We start from the raw sequence: 21,172 nt of genomic DNA, 5'->3' as shown, positions 1-21,172 counted from the left end.
CAAATCTCTGCCTACTGCTGGAGCAACTCCAGAGGCTCCCATCTGTGAGCAGTGGCCTGCAGGCAGAAGCCTTTGCGCTTTATCAGGTGCTGGGTCTCAGGTGCTGGCCTTGGCTCTAGGGCGAAATCTCAAATTCTCTTTCCCACCCTCCTACCCATTGCCTGGAGTCTTGCTCTGTGGTCTGCTGAAAGGTAGGGAAGGGGTGGTAGACTTGGCTAAGGAGGGTCGGAAGACAATTTACATGTACAGGCATAGGGACAGGAGCTGTGGGGCCCCGGCCAGCACTGGTTTTTATTATGGTGGGTCATGTAGTGGGTTGCAAGTGACAGTTACTCGACTTAATTCCTTCCTGCTCCTGAGAGGCTTGTCTCTCCACGCCGTGGTATCTGGAAATGGGGGAGGGGTAACACACGCCAGCCTTTTCTTCCTGCCTTCTTCAGATGTTTTACTATCGTATGAAAACCATGTTCTGGGTCTCGCACCTGGCTTCTCTTGTTCTTTTGATGTACACAAATGGGGCAGCTGGCCACTGGCATGTCTTAGCCACCATCTTGTTCCACCTTGTTCTCAATTTTTTAAGAAAATACAGTAATTTTCCATGTATGTTCACATGTAAAAAATGTCCTGAAATCAGAGTCTCAGAACTGCCTGCAGGTTTCTTTACATCCTGCTGTAGTGTGCACTAACATCTTGCAGTCTTTGGTGGGCTTTGAAGCAAGTACAAATAAACATTAAAAAAACAAAGGGCTAGAATTCCACTTGGGTCTCCTGGGTGGGTGGCAGGAACCTATGTACTTGAGCCATCATCTGCTGCTTCCCATAATGCATTAGCAGGAAGCCAGAGGGGAAGCACTCCGATACAGGATGCAGGCATCTGACACAGGGACCTACCCTGTTGCACAACGCCCACGCCAGTGAAGTTCAGCCTAAGTACCCTTTTCTTCCTTTGGCTGAAAAGAAACTAAGAATTCTATATAAGCAGTTAGTTGCAGTCTTCTACGGAGTTTTTTCTACACAGCCGTCACACTGGACTCCAGTGATGGCTATTAATAATGGATTTTTTTTTTTCATACAGAACTTCCTCACGTGGCATTTTGGTATGAAAAGTGAAATGCAAGGAGCCAAAGTAACATAATCAATGGCAGTAAAACGAAAACGCAATAGGAAGATCATCAGTTGAGACAGAGTAAGTATGGCGTGTTGATAATTGATTTGCATTCTAAATAGAGTACAGAATGCTTTCAGACCAAGCCAGACCACCAAGCATGGTCAGGGAAGAGACAAGATGCCTTGACAGTAACTTTTTAGGTTACACATGGGGCTCATGAGTTGTTTCCTAAGTAGTTCAAAACATCATGCAGGAAAAGTACCAAGTCTTAAAACCAATGAATTCCTTTTGAAGGGAAAATTTGGGACAGGTAGCTTACCAAAGGATTTGTCTTGTCCCGGGAACCAGTTTAAAGAACAAAATATTGCCATTTTGAATAGTTTTAGCGATCTACTGGGGAAGTGGGTCAGAAAGTATAAAATTTGCCTCCTCTGGGAAAGCATGACTGGTTTCCATGATCGTGGTATCCATATTTGCTGTTTTGTTTCCTTTGGATTTCTTCTTCTTGCACATCTTCCCTAGGTCTTATTTTTCTTTTCTTCCATCTTTGATTCCCTTAGAATCAAAGAGCTTCTTCTTCTTCTTCTTCTTTTTTTTTATTTTTTGACAGGCAGAGTGGACAGTGAGAGAGAGAGACAGAGAGAAAGGTCTTCCTTTGCCGTTGGTTCACTCTCCAATGGCCGCTGCGGCCGGCGCACCGCGCTGATCCGATGGCAGGAGCCAGGTGCTTCTCCTGGTCTCCCATGGGGTGCAGGGCCCAAGCACTTGGGCCATCCTCCACTGCACTCCCTGGCCACAGCAGAGAGCTGGCCTGGAAGAGGGGCAACCGGGACAGAATCCGGCGCCCCAACCGGGACTAGAACCCGGTGTGCCGGCGCCGCAAGGTGGAGGATTAGCCTAGTGAGCTGCGGCGCCGGCCAAAGAGCTTCTTCTAAGAGCTTCTTGGTTGCCTCAGTCTGTAGCTGGTGCTCCTCCTCTGTGGCCTTCTCTCGCCTCTGGTGACGTTAAGAGTTCTCCTTGAGGGGCTGCCATGTTTTTCTGGCCTTCCCCTGTGGGAGTCAGTGATGAAGTGGAGTGAAACCACCATTTGTATGGGGTCTACTTAGCTTTCCTGACTCGGATTTTGAGTAGAATCCAAATTTTAATCCTCCACCTGCGGCGCCGGCACCCCAGGTTCTAGTCCCAGTTGGGGCACTGGATTCTGTCCCAGTTGCTCCTCTTCCAGTCCAGCTCTCTGCTGTGGCCTGGGAAGGCAGTGCAGGATGGCCCAGGTCCTTGGGCCCTGCACCTGCATGGGAGACCAGGAGAAGCACCTGGCTCCTGGCTCCGGATCGACACAGCGCACCGGCTGTAGTGGCCATTTGGGGGAGTGAACCAACAGAAGGAAGACCTTTGTCTCTGTCTCTCTGTCCCCCCCCCCCAAAAAAGTGGGTCTTTATGAATATGAACCTATGACATTTACCTACCTCACCCCTATTTTAAATCAATAATGGGTCTTTGATTTTTTAAGGGGGCAGGAGGAAAATCTCAAATGGCCTTATTCTGTCTAAGCTTTATCCAAGAAAAACACCACTTTCAAGGCCAGTGGCATTGTCAAGTTGGCAGCTTAGGTTTCTGTACCCTTGTATATCAGACTTGGAATGGAACTTTTCAGATGGGGTCAAGTTAAGCTGTAGGATGTTTGCATATAGGCAAGTACTTTGACCAGTTACTTTATACCTATACAAGGTATCTTCAATTTGAAATCCATGCACAGCTTTTTCCCCCACAAACTTTTTTTCCCCCAAAATAAACCTGATTGAAGTTTGCTTAGGAATTTATATATATATATGTATGTGAGAGAGAGCGAGCGAGCATGCATTGAGACATACATTATTTGTGTACCTTAATAAACAAGCTTGTGACACAGTAGCTATATGACCATGAGAGAAAGGGTTCACTCTGTCAACACTGAATTCTTTATCCTCAGTGACTTCACTACTCCCTTGAGAACTGTGTAGCCATCAGCGACCTGCTTTTAGGCAAATTCAGCTTTGTATTTCCAAACTCTATCGAAACTACAAAAAGACCTACAAACATAATACTACTACATAGATGTGTGTATCTTTACCTGACATATTACTAAATAATTTTGAAACTTGTATTTCACAAATTGTGGAAATTTACCACGTTTTTTAAGTATACAAAACATGGAATGTAAATGAAGATTTCCTCCTATCCTGAGAAATACTTGTAATGGGTGCACACAACAGTGCACAATGATGTATGTATTTTTAACCCCTCTCCAGTTGCTGACATATATAGATGGGTTTGTTACTGTTTGGGCTTTGAAGAGCAATACCTTTTGGACTTTTTTTTTTATGGGTGAATTTGAGCTGGCGCCGTGGCTCACTAGGCTAATTCTCTGCCTAGCGGCGCCGGCACACCAGGTTCTATTCCCGGTCAGGGTGCCGGATTCTGTCCCGGTTGCCCCTCTTCCAGGCCAGCTCTCTCCTGTGGCCAGGGAGTGCAGTGGAGGCTGGCCCAAGTGCTTGGGCCCTGCACCCCATGGGAGACCAGGAGAAGCACCTGGCTCCTGCCATCGGATTAGCACGGTGCACCGGCCACAGTGTGCCAGCCATGGCGGCCAGTGGAGGGTGAACCAACGGCAAAAGGAAGACCTTTCTCTCTGTCTCTCTCTCACTATCCACTCTGCCTGTCCAAAAAAAAGGGTGGATTCTTCTGCCATTCTTTCCTGATTTCAAATGGAGTCATCATTCAAGCCTCAACTCCTGTTCTTTTGCCTTTACCTCCCATTTGTAAATGTTCTCCATCTCTTCCTTATACTCTTGTTCTTTCAGGCTTTATCACCTAAAAAGTCACATCCCTAAAGTAAATCTTTTTCTCTCTCTACATTTCTGCGATTTTCAGCTTAATTATCTTTGTCTGAAGCTCAAAGATTTTAACCTGAAAGTTCTGCTGGCCCCCTAAGCGTAGCCTTTACAAAGGGGTGTTTGGGGAATGTGGAGTCAGAATGGGACTGGGGTAGGAGTTCTCAGCAATTATTTTGAGTATTACTATCAAGCTGATATGTTAGGCATGTGTTTTGGCTCTAATAGATAAAAGTACTTCTCTTACCTCTTTTCTAAGTTATTAAGCCTATACTTAGAAGTTAGCAATTGATACATAACACTTTGGTATAAAGATCTGGGAGTTTTGACCATTTAGGCCTCAAAACTACCGGAGTTTACACATTAATTCCTCTTGAACATGTTCTTATTCTGTAAGTCTTCTTGGAAATAGAATTACTATTTATTCCATCAATTGTTCAGGGAGAAATGATTGCATTAAGTTACATTTTAGAAATAAGGGTGCTTGCTTTTGTAGAGTTTTAAGGTAGAGATAGATAGCATCAAGATAACATCAATATTTTCTCCCCCCCCCCCTTTTTTTTTGCAGGGATGGAAAATAAAGTGAAGCAGTGTTGTGACCTGTATTTCAGCAGGTCTTCTTGAAATTTAACTAAAAATGACCGCTCTCTCTTCAGAGAACTGTGCTGTTCAGTATGAGTTACATCAGACAAACCAGCCCCTAGATGCTAACTGTCTGCTGTTCTTGATCATACTCGGGAAAATACTTCTAAACATTGTCACGCTAGCAATGAGAAGAAAAAACACCCATGAAAACTTTATGGGATGTTTTTGTATTTCTCTAGCACTTGTTGATCTTTTACTTTTGGTAAACATTTCCATTATATCCTATTACAGGGATTTTGTACTTTTGGGCATTCGGTTTACTAAATACCACATCTGCCTGTTTACTCAAATTATTTCCTTTACTTACGGCTTTTTGCATTATCCAGTTTTCCTGATAGCCTGTATCGACTATTGCCTGCATTTCTCTAACACCACCATGCTGTCATTTAAATGTCAAAAATTACTTTATTTCTTTATAGTAATTATAACTTGGGTTTCAGTCCTAGCTTATGTTTTGGGAGATCCATCCATTGACCAAAGCCTGAAGACACAGAATGGTTTTTCTTTTCAGTGTCCTTTCTACATCAGCAGTCAGAGTTACTGGCTGGCCTTTGCCATGGTGCTGGTTTTACTTGCAGCTTTTATAACCTCTTGGTCAGAGGTCATGACGTTGGTACAGGCTATTAGAATAACTTCCTATATGAATGAGACTATCCTATATTTTCCTTTTTCATCCCACTCTAGTTATAACGTGAACTCTAAAAAAGTACTATTGTCCAAACTCATTGTCTGTTTTCTTGGTACCTGGCTACCATTTGTACTACTTCAAGTAATCATTCTTTTACTTAAAGTACAGATACCAGCATATATGGATCTGAACATTCCCTGGTTGTACTTGGTCAATAGCTTCCTCATTGCTACAATTTATTGGTTTAATTGTCACAAGCTTAATTTAAGAGATGTTGTGTTACCTGTGGATCCATTTGTGAACTGGAAATGCTGCTTTATTCCACTTATAGTTCCTAATTTTGAGCAAATTGAAAAGCCTATGTCAGTAATCACATGTTAGTATGCTGCCATGTTAAAGTTAGTTGAGACTTAAGGGAAAGAATGATATGAACTGAACTGCAGCTCTTTCCTCCTCCCGTGCTTTTCCAGGCTACGTCTTTTGCAGTTCTGATGGGTATTAAAGAGTGTTTTCTTTCAAAAATACAACTCCAGGAAGTTTCTAGACTTGTCCACAAACATTGTATATTAAAAATACTAATTTATTAACTCAAAAATGAAACATTTGGCCACACTGATGTTTGTCACCCACAAAACTATTAAGTGCAAAATGTTGTGTAATTCTAAAATTTCACTGCAACTTTAATACATAAAGTTAAATAAACCTTTTATTAAATTCAGAGCCAAGAAAATCAAGATTATTTTGGTGTAAACCTTAACATAGGGAAGAGTTCACACAGAACTGCGAATAGCAACCATGTCTCTTTCCATGAGTGTTACCTGATTCATTTTTAGTCACAACTCTGTATCATGTACTGGCATCTCAAATCATAATCACATCAGCAAATCCCACACTGTAAAAGTACAGAAGGGTTTCTCAGACCCAGCATTATTAACATTTGAGGCTGGGTAATTCTTTGTTGCAGGATCTGCCTTGGGCTTTGTAGCAATACTTGGCAGAATCCCTGCCCTGTGCCCCCAGGTGCCAGCAGTGACAATAAACTACACACACTGCCCAACCTCTCATGGTGGGTGGGCACAACTACCCCCATTAAGAACCACTGAAATAAAATAGCAAAATAATCTCAAGTCACTTTATGAAGTAAACGTTGATTTCATTTGTAAATGCTAATACATGTTGCATGAATCTAACTTAGCATATCCAGAATTAGTGCCTTTTTTGACACATTAAGGCACATGGTTTTACATCATGACCCACATATTTACTTATACACGTACAGAAATGTGTATGTCATAGCAATACTTACCCTTACATGTTAAGCACAGATGCATTTTTTTTTTTAAGGGAAAGGGTTTATTGGGGGAAAACCCAGCAGACCAGAGGGAAGGGGTGAAGAAGGAAAAGAGAGGAGAGTGTGAGGGAGACAGAGAGGAGCTAGCAAGGAGAGGAAAGAGAGCGCCACGTGTTCAGGAACAGGTCTTTTTAGAAGGTTTAGATTGAAGATAGAAAAGCTTGAGCATATGGAATCTCTTTCCATTTTCCCAAACGCTCACAGAAGTGCTAAAGATCTTGAATGATATCAGGGTCAAACCACTCTGACTTTGGGCCGATCCCTCAGGGCCAAATTCGCCCCCATGGAGGGGCCCATTTTGATTGACTGATAAGGTCATACGTGGGCCATGCTCGACTACAGAGAAAGATAAAGCATCGGTGTTTGAGGGCTACAGCCAATTTGAGGGGGACTTAAAAGGCTACCAAGAGGAGAATCGGACGGAACGCAGTTAGAGAAAAGTTCCCATTGTGACCTGTAGAGTCAGATCCATGGATTTTAAGTGTCCTTGAATCCCAGCAGTCTGACTAGTGAGAGGATATGGGAGCAGAAGGTGGGGTCATCACCCAAGCGCCCACTCGAGCCCATGGCTTAGCCTGTAGAAGGGAAACAGAGGTAGAGTAGTCACTCACACCCACTGTTGCCCAGACACAGTGTCCATAGAGACTAAAAGCCTTAAGTAGGAGTTATGGTTAGTGTCTAATACTATAACTTTTATGAGAGTAGAAAGGCCTCAGGCGAGTAGCCAAGAGCAGACCACAACTCAAAGTAGAGTTGCTGTGAGAATTTCCCATTCGGCGTCTTACCTCTGAATTTGGAAGGCCAGTATGTGGCTGCAGACGCAGATGCATTTTTACGTTGTCTTTTTTTTTTTTTTTTTGACAGGCAGAGTGGACAGTGAGAGAGAAAGACAGAGAGAAAGGTCTTCCTTTGCCGTTGGTTCACCCTCCAATGGCCGCCGCGGCCGGCGCACCGCGCTGATCCGATGGCAGGAGCCAGGTGCTTTTCCTGGTCTCCCATGGGGTGCAGGGCCCAAGCACCTGGGCCATCCTCCACTGCACTCCCTGGCCACAGCAGAGAGCTGGCCTGGAAGAGGGGCAACCGGGACAGAATCCGGCACCTGACCGGGACTAGAACCCGGTGTGCTGGCGCCGCAAGGCGGAGGATTAGCCTAGTGAGCCGCAGCGCCGGCCTACGTTGTCATTTTTTAAAGTGCTGGTTGTGGCCCACTAAAGCAAGCTCATAATCTACAGGTAACGTCCCGTTATTTGGAAAATGCACTAAAAGCAGTGCTATGAAGCACTAATCATAGCAAAGACTCAGGAAGGCACTATTTTAAGTATTTTATGTGCAGCAACTGATTTGGTCCTCACAACAACTCTAATGGGTACTGTTATTCTCCCCCCTTATGACAAACGAATAAATTAAAACATTGAAATTAAGATACTCAAGATCATCCTTCTGGACCAACACTCAGAAGTGTGGCTTCTAGATTTCATGCTCCTTAGAGTACACCACCCTGCCTTTCACCAGTCATTTGTTGTTTTGCAAAAGAGCAGACTGTTTCAGTCAAATGGAAAGAAAGTTGTTTCACTCAAAAATGCACAATGCCCATGAACATTCTAAGGCTTTGAAGGCCCACAGTGAAGAAATCCATTTACTTGAGCTCACAGGACTTTTCAGTAAGCATTAGCCATTGAAGGACAAGTTGGGAAATGCTGGGAGATAATTAGGAGTCCTTCGAGTTCCAAGTACAGGTGGAGCATCCCAATGTGCGAATGTGAAATAGTCCAAAACCTGAAACTGAGTAGATTACATATTTTTGGATTAGGGATGTTCAACCAGTAAATTCTATGTAAATATTTGAAAATCTATAAGACTATAAAATATGAGATCATTTTGGTCTCAGGCATTTCAGGGATAAGGGATACTCATCTGTAATTCCAACCTGGAAAGCTGAATACTGGAAAAAGGACAGGGTAAGCTATTAGAAGAACCTCTCTGGGCTATCAGTTTGTTTTGTTTGATGGACGTTCTGGCTGCCAAAGCTCAGAACTATTATCCCAGCTGTGTTAGTTTTTCATTACTGTGATGAAATACCTGGGACTGGGTTAACTTACATAGAAAAGAAGTTCATTTAGCCCACACTTTTTGAGGCTGAAAGTTAAAACAGCACAGTGCTGCCTCTTGCGAAGGCCCCGCGCCCCTCTGGCTACATCACCTCGTGGCGGATGGCATCAGAACATGTGAGCTTAGGCAAGAGGGAAGAGATCACATGATGAGACAAGAAGCCAGAGCCCAGGGAGGGGCCAGTCTTGCAACCTCTTGCTACACCCACATCTCAATATGGCCATGGCAAGGCCAAAGTTCCTAGTACATGAACCCTTGGCAGAAAATACACTCAAACCATCACACCAGCTTAAAGCATCCTCTAGCTTCAAATATAAAATCTCAGGGAATGATTGTTTGTCCTAACTTGATTCATATGTCCACTCCAGTGGGCAGGATCTGTTAACAAAAGACACTGGATAAAGAACATGGATGGCACATTTAGAACAACAACAACAACAAAATCATATTGTTATATAAAAACCAGATGCATGGAAAGCCAGTTGTAGCCAACATTCAGTAGAAATAATCCTATAGTCAAGAGAACAACAGAGTATTTAAACAGTTCAGAAAGTCTAAACCTGGCCCCCTTCACTTGGTTTTTCTTCTGAAGGTTATGCCCTAATAATTGACCATAAAATGGTACTGAATTTTTTAAAACACATTAAATTTTATTAGCAATATTTTTTTCAGATTTTAAATTAGAAGCATTTTTAACTATTCCAAGTCCCTAAGTTTTTTACTTTACTTAGAAGATTTCTTATGTCTCATAAACAAAAAAAAATTATTCAATAGACAGCCAAATGGAAGAGGCTTTTATTTGTAAAGAAATGAACTTACAACTGGTCTACAATATATTATTGAATATAAACAATATAAATAAATGATCCTGGAGGCCCATGAATCTTCCATCCAGACCCACATGGAGCAATGTTACAACAATATTCTATGTGAAAATGTGCAGGGAACAAAGGTGCAATTACAAGCAAGTTTAAGCAGCAGAGTATAAGGTGCTTTAATTTAATAGTTAATGTTGCCATCAACAAACATTTGAATGCTCAAGTTTACTTCACTGAATAGACACAACAAATAGGAAAATCTAAAATTCATACACATGCTACTCGTAATATGAAAGTGCTTTCTCTTTTAAAAAAATACACCAAATGGACACTTTTTACATAGATCATGGTGTGCTCTGATGCAAAATTAACTTCATTTTCAGGATATACATTTTTAAACTAGCTATAGACACCAATCAAGGAACTCTAATGCTAAGAGTGCTAAAACTATTTCATTTTTTGTGAGAACTCTAATACAACAGCCAATGTAAAGAATACATCTATTACATAATCTTAACATTTGTTTTCTGTAAAGATTAAAAAAAAAAAGTTTTTCCCCTTGGTGATGGTTTGTTCATCCTGGGTAGATTATCTTTTGAAGTTTAATAATATAAAAATTCTACTTTAGAATAACGGGAGGAACCAAAAGGAAGAAGTTTTTACAAATCAGTTAACCATGCACTTGAAGCATCAAAAATTAAAACAACAACAAAGTTTATCACAACCATTTACCTTTCTTTAAAAGAAGACAAAAAGTAGGAATTTAGTGGAGACTTGAAATGCCTGCCACCAGTGTCGGTATCCATTCCTGTGTACTGCTATCTACAGCTTCCAACCTTCACTACAGGCATAAGCCTTACTCTGGGGGTAGTTTTTTTGGAACTTACTTTGACTTTTTTTCCTCCATATGGGAAAAAACAAAAAGAATAATAAGCCTTTAAGTGAGGTGATTAGGAATGTAGTTATCCAACTTGGAAGTAATACAAAGAAAAGTTATACTATCTTCACACATATTCAGTTGACTTTTGAAAACTTAAAATTGCATATACAAAAAAAAGCATTTATGCAAAAGATTTTAACAGCAAAAACATTTGAAAATTTAGGTACACTTTAAAAAAATTAAAACACTATAAAGGTAATTTTTAACCATGGGACAGTTTTTTAAAATCCAGACTGGCTACTTACATGTTAGTGTTTCTGTTTTCAGTCAGTTTGAAAGATTCTAATGTAAATTCTAATCCAACATTTATTTGGATAGTTTCCTGCTTTAAAAGCTATAACTTTGATACACAAAAGGTTTTAAAATATATTCTCATTTTTTGTCTTTATGAAGAATGTTACTACCAACTGATTATTAATATTTAAAGCTGTTACAACAGGAATTACAGTGTGGGTCACAGAATTCCAGCACAAGAAGGAAATTTTACCCAATTAATGATTCATTCTCCCATTTAATGTTTTCTTCCCAAATACTTGGCAATTCAGCATGGGACTGTTTTGCGTTTTACCAGCTCCACATTTTACAGGATACCCTTTTCCTATGCAGTAAATATACTTTCTAAAAATACTGCTGCTTACACATATAAAAAGCTGGGCATCTCTAATAATTTTATAATACAATTTATTTTGTGTGATCTTTCTTACTTTAAAAACAAACAAAACCCAAACCTGTCCCAGAGATCACCTTTGAGATTTTTTGGTTTTGAAAAGTTGCTGCATTTTCAATATTGAGTTTAAAAGTTTTGTAAATAAAAAGGTACAGTAAATCAACACCAGCTTCTTTCGTTCTACTATACATGGCATACAACAATAACTCTAGAACAGAATCAAGTGTCCAAATACTGCTGTGGAATATGGGTTACTACAAGAGTATCAAAATGTTAAGTCCTTAAAGTTAGGCAGCTTTAATTTTGTAACCTAATCAAACATATGGTCATTTGATGTCTAGTGTGTGAACCATGTTATAGGAATTGTGGTGTGACTAACTCGGACCACTTAGCTGTCATCTAGCCAATGCATAAAAAAATTCCTCCCATTCCAAGTTTACAGTCAGTATATTAGGTAGCAATTGTGTCCATGTTTACTTAAGCCACAATGAATTTTGTTTGGGAAGATTTTACTTATTAACAGTTCTTTAAGTCATGTATACTGCCGACATTGTACATGTAAGGATTCAAATTGTTTGCTTTATAAATGAATGCCTAGGTGCATGAATGACAATATTCTTATGTGTTCACATGGTCAGTGGTTAGCCAATATGTAGCATTTAGAAAAACCTCATTTGCTAGTCTGAATTTTCTGCCTTAATCCTTAGGAGAACAAAGACTGTAGATGGCCCAGGAAATGTCTGCTTCATAAACATCTTTTAGCAAAAGCTCTTAAGTATAAAATGAAGCATTAAAAAGGGAAAGAAAGTAGGAACAACTTTAAAAATGTCCCATTATATGGTCTGGCATTATAGTTTTAGAGCTAGGGGGTACCTTAAGCCAAAATCAACACTGTGAATACTGGAGGCACCATACTGTATATTTAGAGGCGGTTAAAAGCGAAATCATTGCCCAAGGTGTCATACATAACTATTTAACCAACAAAGTAAAACCCCAATCTTTAGACCAATGTGTTTTATTTTTACTCATCATGTTAATTCAATAGGTATATTAACCTGTCACTTATTACTGAAGTAAGTTATTTACTCATTATTTAATACTTAAAGAAAAAATACTTTTAAGACAAGCATTCCAAACAAATATTTTAAACACTGGACACGTCTGGTTTGAAGCAAGACTAAAAACTCCTTCTTTCTAAAATAGGTTGATGTTTATTTCAGGCTCCACCACTCTCTTATAAACACCAACTTCTTCATGCCATCAATTTAAGCTCCACAAAACATGGAATTAACACTGGTACTATTCCATAAACTATAGCTTTAAAGCCAATAAATAATGGCTACTATTAACCCTTATGATATTTAGCTAAAATTTAAAGAATGATTATGAAGCTAATTTGAATAGGCAGTCTAAAAGGACTTACTATATTACTCTCTAATTAAAATTATGCCAGTAGCATAACAGTGCTTCAAAATTATACGGGTTCTCCCAAAGTAAAATTCATTCATTACTACTTTTCAGCAGCACACTTTGTCTTCTTGATTCATACTGAATACTACTCAGTATCACAAAGCAATAATTACATTTTTGAAAGGCAGCAAAAAATAATTTTAGAGTATTAGCCAAATGCTCATTCCTACCTCTTCTCTAATATCTCTAAAATTGTCATCTTTTAATAAAATTCAACATCCACACGCTATTTTTTTTAAAAAGAAAGAAATAAGACATTTGTGGAAAACCTTTCCCAAAAGATACTATAAACATGACACTGGTGGGGAGTGCGCACGCTTCTCAGAGAGGGGAGTCTGCAGAGAAGCTGGGTTTCAGGTAGAAAAAGGAGGGCGTGGACTCCCTCTCAATGTATGTTTGCTAAAGTAAGTTCAGAAAAAGCCAGATGTTTTCTCTAGAATATGATGGTGATAATAATATTTGCATTCAAGCCTTACTATAACTCTCAAATAAAGCTTTCTCATAGTATAGTTTTACAGTAGATTAAGCTCTAAAAATAATATGCAAAACTCAGGAATCTTAAAAATTTAGAAACCTTTCAAAGAATAATTTTAAATTTTTTGACTAAAGAAATGGCTTGTTCTGCTGCTATGAAGGAAACTATATGGTGATAAATTTTATAAACTTCTAACAAAAGAGGAGTATCGCCCCAAAGAATTTTTTAAAGACGTATATAGCTTAAATGGGTCAAAATTAAGTTTCAGGAAGATTGCATATTTACTTTTCCTAACACTATGCTTGTGCTTATCTGTAATGAATTACAACCTTTGAAATAAAATCAAATGCTCTAAATAGATTACAAAATGCCAGTATTAATGAATGTGGGTTAAATAGTTCATTTCATGATCCACATTGCTGTGCACAAAAGAAATAGAGGTAGGCTTGTTTTTACTGAAATCCAGACTAGTAAAGAGAAACCTGTAGCTCTTAGTCATCCAATTCTTAGACTGAGACACAACCAAATAAGATATTATCTCAAAATGCCTTTCATTGTAATAATCTACAAGACTGGTTCAGCTGTGGTATCTGAAAATGGAAACCTGCCTTTGTAATTCTGACAACTCATAAGAATCAGCCTTTACGTTTTTGACAACTATTCTTCAATTGTAACAGCTGTCACCTTTTTCAGAAAACAACTATCATTAACTTTTGTATCACTAGAACTTATCAGTATCTATGCTTGCAAGTTAGAGAGTGAGTCTGATTATAGGTAAATCTTGACATAAAAACTACAGCGCTGAATGGGATCCAGCAGTGATTTATTATGTCAAACTGTTGATGAAAGCCATAATCTATACTAAACAGCGTCACTTAACTGTGCTATCCTCTACGGTCTGGAATGCTTTTTCTCTTCTATTTATCTCCTCCTCCACTTCCCCAACCTTCTTCCCAGAAAACCTTCCCCAGGGCCCTTCTAGTTTCATACGTGTATTGTGCACAAGAAACCAACTGGGCACACATTCTGCATAGATGGGCCAGTTTCCACGGCCCAGGGTTTCATAAAGTCCTGTCCCAGCTGCTTCCCCTCCTAAAATTGGCCCCTTTACAAAAGTCTCTAAGGACTTTCAGGCAAAGGTCTGTAATAAAAGTTTTCATGCAGTTTGGTTGGAGCTGAGGAGGTATTAGGGGTAGTGAGGTGAGGTCTTTTCTACCACTAGCTAGTACTCAATGGAAGAGGCAGCACGTTTGAGTTTTCAAACCACAAACTATAATAAATAGCCTCTTCCAGTGAAAAATGTCTAGCTGAGAATTTCATCCACTGGATATGGCTGTTAGGTCAGCTTCATTCAGTTTACACTTTCTAAAACTGTGCACTTGTAAACATGGCCCAACACTTAAACCTACATGGCTTCCCTGTCATTCTTGTGCCACAGTGGTAACAAAACCATAAAAATTGTAACTAATGGGCTTCAAAATATTTAATTGAACAAGCCAGTGAAATGGGACACAATGACAGATTACAATCAAAGATCTGTATCTGTGAATGGGTGTTTGACTACAATTTTACATGTGCTATATGAAGATTATCACAAAAATTATTCAGAGGCATGATTACCATATTGTTTCATAGTTTTAAATGCTTCACCAGATAAGGAAACGAAAATTAACAGTGGGATACCTATGAAAAAAATAAATGCTATTTTAAACTAAGTGAGACATGAATATTCACTTCAAAAGCATAGAAATTTGTTCAATGTTGAAGTGCATGACAACTAATAAAGATGGCAGGCTTCCCTGTGTGCCTCTTTCTCCTTCTCAAGCTTTGGCACTAGCATTTCTTTCCTTCCATTCCACTTTCTCTACTCCTAGGTGCCAGCCCTTAAACTATGATGGAAAAAATGTTCTATTTAGAAAATTCCATAGCAAACCTAAAGGTATCAGCATAGAAATAGTTCTGTGCCACTGTAAAGGTGACAGGTTGTGGAATAGCACTGTCTCATACTATACTGGTCACATCAAAGCTGCATAGCTGTGTTTACACATGCCTGTACAAGGCTTGATGAATATGAATGTTATATAAAAATTTCTACAAGTAAGTTCTCTCAGTTTGTTTACTTTCCTAGGAACACAAGCTTAAAACAAATAAAATTTCAAACACAGTTTTTCCCCCTCAACAGGAAAAGATGTAAAGAAACTAGAAAATGCAAACTTAAGTAGCAAAAGAACCTCCCAAGTTCCTTTTCTGCTTGCCATCCTTTACCCAATAAAAATCTAAACCAGTTAGCAACAGGAAAGGAAAGGAAAGGAATAGTGCCCTCCTACCTATACCATACTGAAACAGTGCTGAAAACTCAGTACAGGGGTGGACATGCAGTGTCAGCTGCATACCCATCACACAGCTGAAGCTTTGAAATGAAGATGATTAGATCATCTACAAAATGGCTGCATCAAAAAAAGAACAAAAAGTTGACAGCAAATGAGCCATTTATAAATAAAACTACTCAAAACAGCAAGTATGTATTCTGGCTATGTTTTGAGTGGGGACAACAGAAGATCGTGACCACTTGTAACATTTCAGATTATAAGGCATTCTCCAATAGCAACTCTTCTTGTAAGCCCCTTCTGGTCTGTGCTAGGCACAGGGGCATTTAATAAGTGCAGAATGACTTCCCAGAGGAAGTAAATAAAAAGAGAACCTACAACACACTTGGAAGTTAGTACCTTAAAGGCTATAAATAAAATGGTTTCAGAGGTAACTATTACCGCCAGGGGTGCCTGTCCTCAACAGTGCTGTAGTAACTGTGGATTATCTGTGACAAAGCTGTTGTTCCAGGGGAGACTCCTTTGCACCTCCCTCCTTCATGCAGGGGCCTCTCTTACTAATGCCTGTCCTGCATTTGTGTTTTGAAATTGCAAGATGAGGGGAAAAGTCGAGCATATGATGACTTTGTCAATCATGATTAGCTGTTAATAAATGAAAATTGACTACTGAGTACTGACCATTCCTTGAAACTTCAGTCCAGTAATTAAAATGTGATATAAAGAAATATGTAACATAGATTACAACCTACTGTAGGTCTGGAATATGAGCCTTACATTATATTAAACCTTCTAATCCTACACATAACTATCGGTAAACATCTCTTTTAAACATTACTACACAAAGAATCCCACAAAGCATACATTCAAACAAGAGGCATCTAGAGATTAAAAAAATTACCCGCTGTATTTTTGTATAAAAATAATCAACATTCTCTAATGTACACAAAGCCAAAAGATAAATATCTGTGATGTCTTTAGTGACATCTTAGTCTTCTACTAGCTCAACACAATTTTTGTGAAAAGAGCAGTAAAAATGAAACTCTCGGACTCTTCTTTTCCCACTTACTGAACTTCCGCCAAATACTGCTGTATGTTCCTGCAATCAGCAAACTATCTCAAGCACATGGTACATAGAAGAAACAGGAAAAGATGAAAACAAAACCTTCTATATCAAAAGTTTCTCATATCTAGGACTACGATGTTCTTAGGGTTCCTACAAGCAATTCTGGTTTAGTTTCATAATTCCATAGAACTGTTCAAGGGAAGGTTTTGTTTAATTTTTTTCCCTGAAGCATGTACATATAAAATCAGATCTGATCATCCAGCAGAAATCACTCGGTAAGTGCTTTGCAGGAAGCATGCAACAGTTTAGTAACGGAAAAAGAAATGTGCGTTCTAGCTAGACCCAGCACATTCAACATCAGAAAAATTCCACAGAGCAATCACTATCTGCTACAAACCATTTCCTCGACAGAAAGAGTGCGCTGGTTCATAGCATAATTAGATTATGCCTTCATCAGTGCAGAGGAGCAGAGAGATAAGAAAGATAATATAAAGCATTCCTTTCTCAGAGTCAAATTATTTATATGCTAGTCCTTATTTTACAAGTCAGTTTTATGGATTTCTTTCCCATTTTCTAGTATGCATAAAACTGGATAAAGTACTTCATCAGAATATTAATACTACCTAAATAACAGTCCCATTGTATATATATTCCTTGTTGCCTTTTTAAAACGTCCCTCTGGGTGGAAAAGAGCAACATCATCACTCCTTTTACATCTAGTTTTCTCAATCTGGACGCTACTGACACTTTGGACCGGATACCCTCTGTGGCAGAGGGCTATCCTGTGCACTGTAACATACTCAGCCTCTCTGGCCTCTGCCCAGGAGACACCAGCAGCAACGCTCCCCAACATTAACTCTGAGCTATGACAACCAAAGATGTCTCTCGGTATTGTTAATTGTCCTCTGGGGAGGAAAAACTGACCTCCTAGGAGAACATCTGCTCTCAATGCACAGAAACTGAAACTCAAGTTTAGAACAGAAACCAATTCTTCTGACCTCTAGATCAGTATTATTCATGCTAGAACGCAATTCTTTTTTAATAGCATTTGTCTAAAAGACATGTTTTTTAAAATGCACACTGATGTTTCACTGCATGATTCTGTCATTGGACTTGTAAGTCATTCCACAACTTATCTCTAATGACAACTTTTAGAAAACTAATAGGGTAGAAAAATGTATAAGAAAACCAAATACGAAGAGGAGAAATGTAAATTATTAAGTTAGTTTTAAAAGGATTCTTTATATTAATGATAAGCATTACTTTTAAAAAATTATCTGGTATAACACATTTCTTTGAAAAATATCATGGTCTTCTCTACCAAGTCTTTTAATGTTGCATGTAATCTGCAAAATTAACTTTACCAATGTTGGCTAATAATGAAAATGTATGATGAATTATTCTATCTGTAGAAATGTCAGCATTTGATGCAGAAATCCCAATGTGCTTGGCTATCCACCACAAAAAGTTTAATATTCCAGGCCAAGTTAAGCCTTTACCTTACAAGTCTGTTTGAGAAGAGTAAAACAGCTGTTATATCAAAGCCTCAGGTTCCTGTTAGGATTCCTTCAGAGAGTTGATGCGTGCACAGATCTTTAGGGCTGGGCCTAGCTTGATATTCATTGCACTCATGAGATGGTCTTCTTTTAGCAAGAGAAGGGCCTGTCCATCAATCTCCTGTGCTCTGAACTCATCTGCAATATCCTGGCAGCCTGAAATTTGATCAAACGAAGAAGTCAGAATTGAATACACAATAATTAACATTATTCCTAACAGTCACAGTTTTGTTCTCACTGGACCTGAGAATCTGAAATATAGACTGAGAAACAAATTAAATTTATTTATGGTAGTCTTAGGTTCACCCTTGAAGACAGTATGTGTTGGCATTCTGAAAATAAGAATTGATTTGAAATCCAGGTAAAGCAATTTACTTGAAATTCTTCCTCTAAAAATCATAGTATAAAAATAATTAGTAAGAGCCAGGCAAAAATGTACCGAGTGAGCAGTCCAGATGTAACAGTTCCTTCCTGAAAAGGTCTACAGTGCCACCTCAAAGCAAGTCACACATATGCAAGGCCTGCGGGAGGCATCTGGTGCAGTGGTGAAGACGCTGCTTGAGATGCCCGCATCCCCTCAGAGTGCCTGGTCTGGAGGTCTGCCTCTGCTTCTAACCCAGCTTCCTGCTGGTGCATCATGGGAGGCAGCAGATGACTGTTCAAGTCTTGAGTCTCTGTTACCCACAGGGGAGATCTGGATTCAGTTCTGCGTTCCCAGATTCATCATGGCCCAGTCTTGGCTGCTATGGGCATTTGGGAAGTGGAAAGGTAGATGGAAGCTCACTGGCTCTGCCTTTGCCTTTCAAATAAAATAAGTAATAAAAAAAAACTTTTAAAAAGGTCTGTATTAACAGACCTTAAGAGAAATACTAACTGATTATACCTCATGAATTTATCTTTGTGTAATATATCCTACACACATTGGCCCAGAGGAATAAAATATTCTGTCGTAAAAAATAATAATCCCATAAGAGTTTCTCAAGTACAGAGTACTGCTTTCATTATTTGTTATTTGAATTTATGACCTTTATTGCCAAGGACATCTGAAATATCACCATTGTTCACTCAGTACAGAACAAACTCTTCAAGGTTGTAGTGTCAGTCTACTGCAGTGCTGCTGAAATGCTGTTACACTGCTCACCCTGTAATTTCAACTTCAAATACTGACATCAGTAGACTCATCTCCACTTTTGAGAAGAAAACAAATTCATATTGAAATTAGGAGCTTGATAAGTAATCTCCCGTCCAATAACCAATATTTAGCTCTCAATTTAAGCCAGGTATATTCCCAGGTAATGAGTATTTACCTGAACCTCAAATGTTTTTACTGTCTATCAAATTTTGCACATCTAAGCTACTCCATAAATATCTCCATTAAGGGAGAGGAAACACGGGATGGTAATGAACCAACAGAGGAGAGAATATAAAAATATAGAAGCTTTCTGATAAAATTACAAAAATGAACCTACAAGTAAAAACTAACAGCTTAAAGTTAATTGTGTTTTATTCAAATCAGTGTTCTAAGGCAAAACACAAGAGTAATGAAAAATGGAAATGGCCATATTTCACTTTTATATACCAAAATTTTGCTAGAAATGATTAGCCTTTCTACCATAATGATGATATTTTCCTAGTGAACCTAGCACCAATTACAAAGCACTAAAGGTGCTAAATACATATGTGAATATGAATAAATGAAGTACTGGATGAGTGAATAAATGATAAACAATGAACAAAAATACAGTCTGCTACAGAAAAATAGCTGTAAGAGTAATACATGTTTCCCTGTGTTCAGCTGTATGCCATCTTGGTTATTTCTTTTCCAGTGTCCTCTGTTAGTTTCCACTTTATTGTTTCCTATAATGGCTCTCAGATTTTCAGTTTTCTATTTTAGTAATTTCTCAGACTTTTAAAAGCTAAAATGTATTTCAATAACCTCTCAATGTTTATGGTTTTGCTCATTCACCATGTAAAAGAAACTATATAGTTGAAATGGGATTACTCACCACAGAAAAGCCCCTTTTCTTTTCCCAGAGGTAGCTCTCAACAAAACTGGGCAGACAAAACTGACTAATCTTGCATCTAGTTGTGACTTCATCCTTCTCTTTAGGAAACAACTAATGTTCTTCTCTCTTCAGTCTGACTTACAAGAACACAGGAAAGAAGAGAAGAGAGAGAAAGATAGGGTAGAACTTATTTAGATTTGGAAAACAGGAGCAATGAGAAGTAATGAGGGCCATAAGAGCTACATTTGGGAATAGAAACAAGGAATTCTCCATGAGGACAATATATAGTATATTTGTATTTCTCTGTATTGTGAGATTCTTCTTCAGATATCTTCTTTGTAGGTGTATGGTTAATGCATTAACAAAATAATAAAGAACAAAAACTGGGGGAAACAGCATGATAAAATAGGAATGCATTATCTTCAGAATTTTAGATCACAATTTTCTTAAGCCAGCTACAAAAAAGAATAGTTAATATTAGTATGAAAATAAAAACATAAAGTGCCTTAAAGGAGAAAAAAAGCAGAAGCAACTATGCTTCCAGAAACTCAATAGGGAAAAACAAATTTTAAAAACACTTTAAATGCTCCAGGTATACAGAGCTAAAGTTCTCTGAGCTGCTGATTAGTACTGCCTCATGTCTAACAGCTGGAGTCCCAGGAACATGTACAAAACATACACCAAGGGATGCAGTCAGCCAGCAGGCCTGGCTTCCCTCCCCAGAAACAAGTGCAGTACAGCTCTCAGTTCTGGCGCAGACGTTTGCACATGGGTCCCAACTGAACTGTCCAAGTATCCAGTAACTTCTCCAGCTAGAGCCAAAACAGAAACACCCTGCACAAAAACTGACCTCAGTAAGGTTGATGAAAAATAACACTTGCCATTTAATACTAAAAAACTTAAGTCCCAAATTGGTTATTAAAGAAACAGTAAGTGGTCATGTATTTTTTAATGAATCCTATTTTACACGCCTACAGAGAAATTTCATCTAGTATGGTTTCAAAGATTAATAAATACAGAATAAACTGATCTTTGGAAAAGGCAATTCACCAGATCAGGAAGAACTGAAGATAACTTGCAGTTAATTGAAAAATAAGACTTGTTCCTGTAAAGAACTTTTTAATGCACAAAAACCAGAA

The 21,172-nt window shown here is 38.7% G+C and overlaps 2 protein-coding genes across 36 annotated transcripts in view; one reads left to right on the top strand and one right to left on the bottom strand.

Moving 5' to 3' along the window:
* Window positions 1-5,969, top strand: part of GPR160 (G protein-coupled receptor 160) — a 60,046-nt gene extending 54,077 nt beyond the window's left edge. For all 6 annotated transcript variants that reach the window (XM_008266468.4, XM_008266469.4, XM_008266467.4 and 3 more), the window contains 2 exons: window positions 1,076-1,186; window positions 4,547-5,969. In XM_008266468.4, the coding sequence (XP_008264690.1) occupies window positions 4,616-5,632 (1,017 nt within the window). In that variant the 5' untranslated portion in view covers window positions 1,076-1,186; window positions 4,547-4,615 and the 3' untranslated portion in view covers window positions 5,633-5,969. The remainder of the gene's footprint in view (window positions 1-1,075; window positions 1,187-4,546) is intronic.
* A 3,515-nt stretch (window positions 5,970-9,484) lies between these two features.
* The window catches only part of PHC3 (polyhomeotic homolog 3), a 105,816-nt gene continuing 94,128 nt past the window's right edge, over window positions 9,485-21,172 (bottom strand). For all 30 annotated transcript variants that reach the window (XR_011388057.1, XR_011388058.1, XR_011388062.1 and 27 more), the window contains one exon: window positions 9,485-18,183. Coding sequence is in view for 22 of the 30 variants with exons in the window: in XM_008266473.4 (XP_008264695.1) it covers window positions 18,029-18,183 (155 nt within the window). In the remaining 8 variants the exon portion in view is untranslated. The remainder of the gene's footprint in view (window positions 18,184-21,172) is intronic.

This window comes from Oryctolagus cuniculus, chromosome 4 (genome assembly GCF_964237555.1).
Source record: "Oryctolagus cuniculus chromosome 4, mOryCun1.1, whole genome shotgun sequence".
In the NCBI taxonomy this organism is placed as follows: Eukaryota; Metazoa; Chordata; class Mammalia; order Lagomorpha; family Leporidae; genus Oryctolagus; species Oryctolagus cuniculus.
Note: the sequence above shows the minus strand (reverse complement) of the source record. Positions and strands in the feature narration are given on the sequence as shown.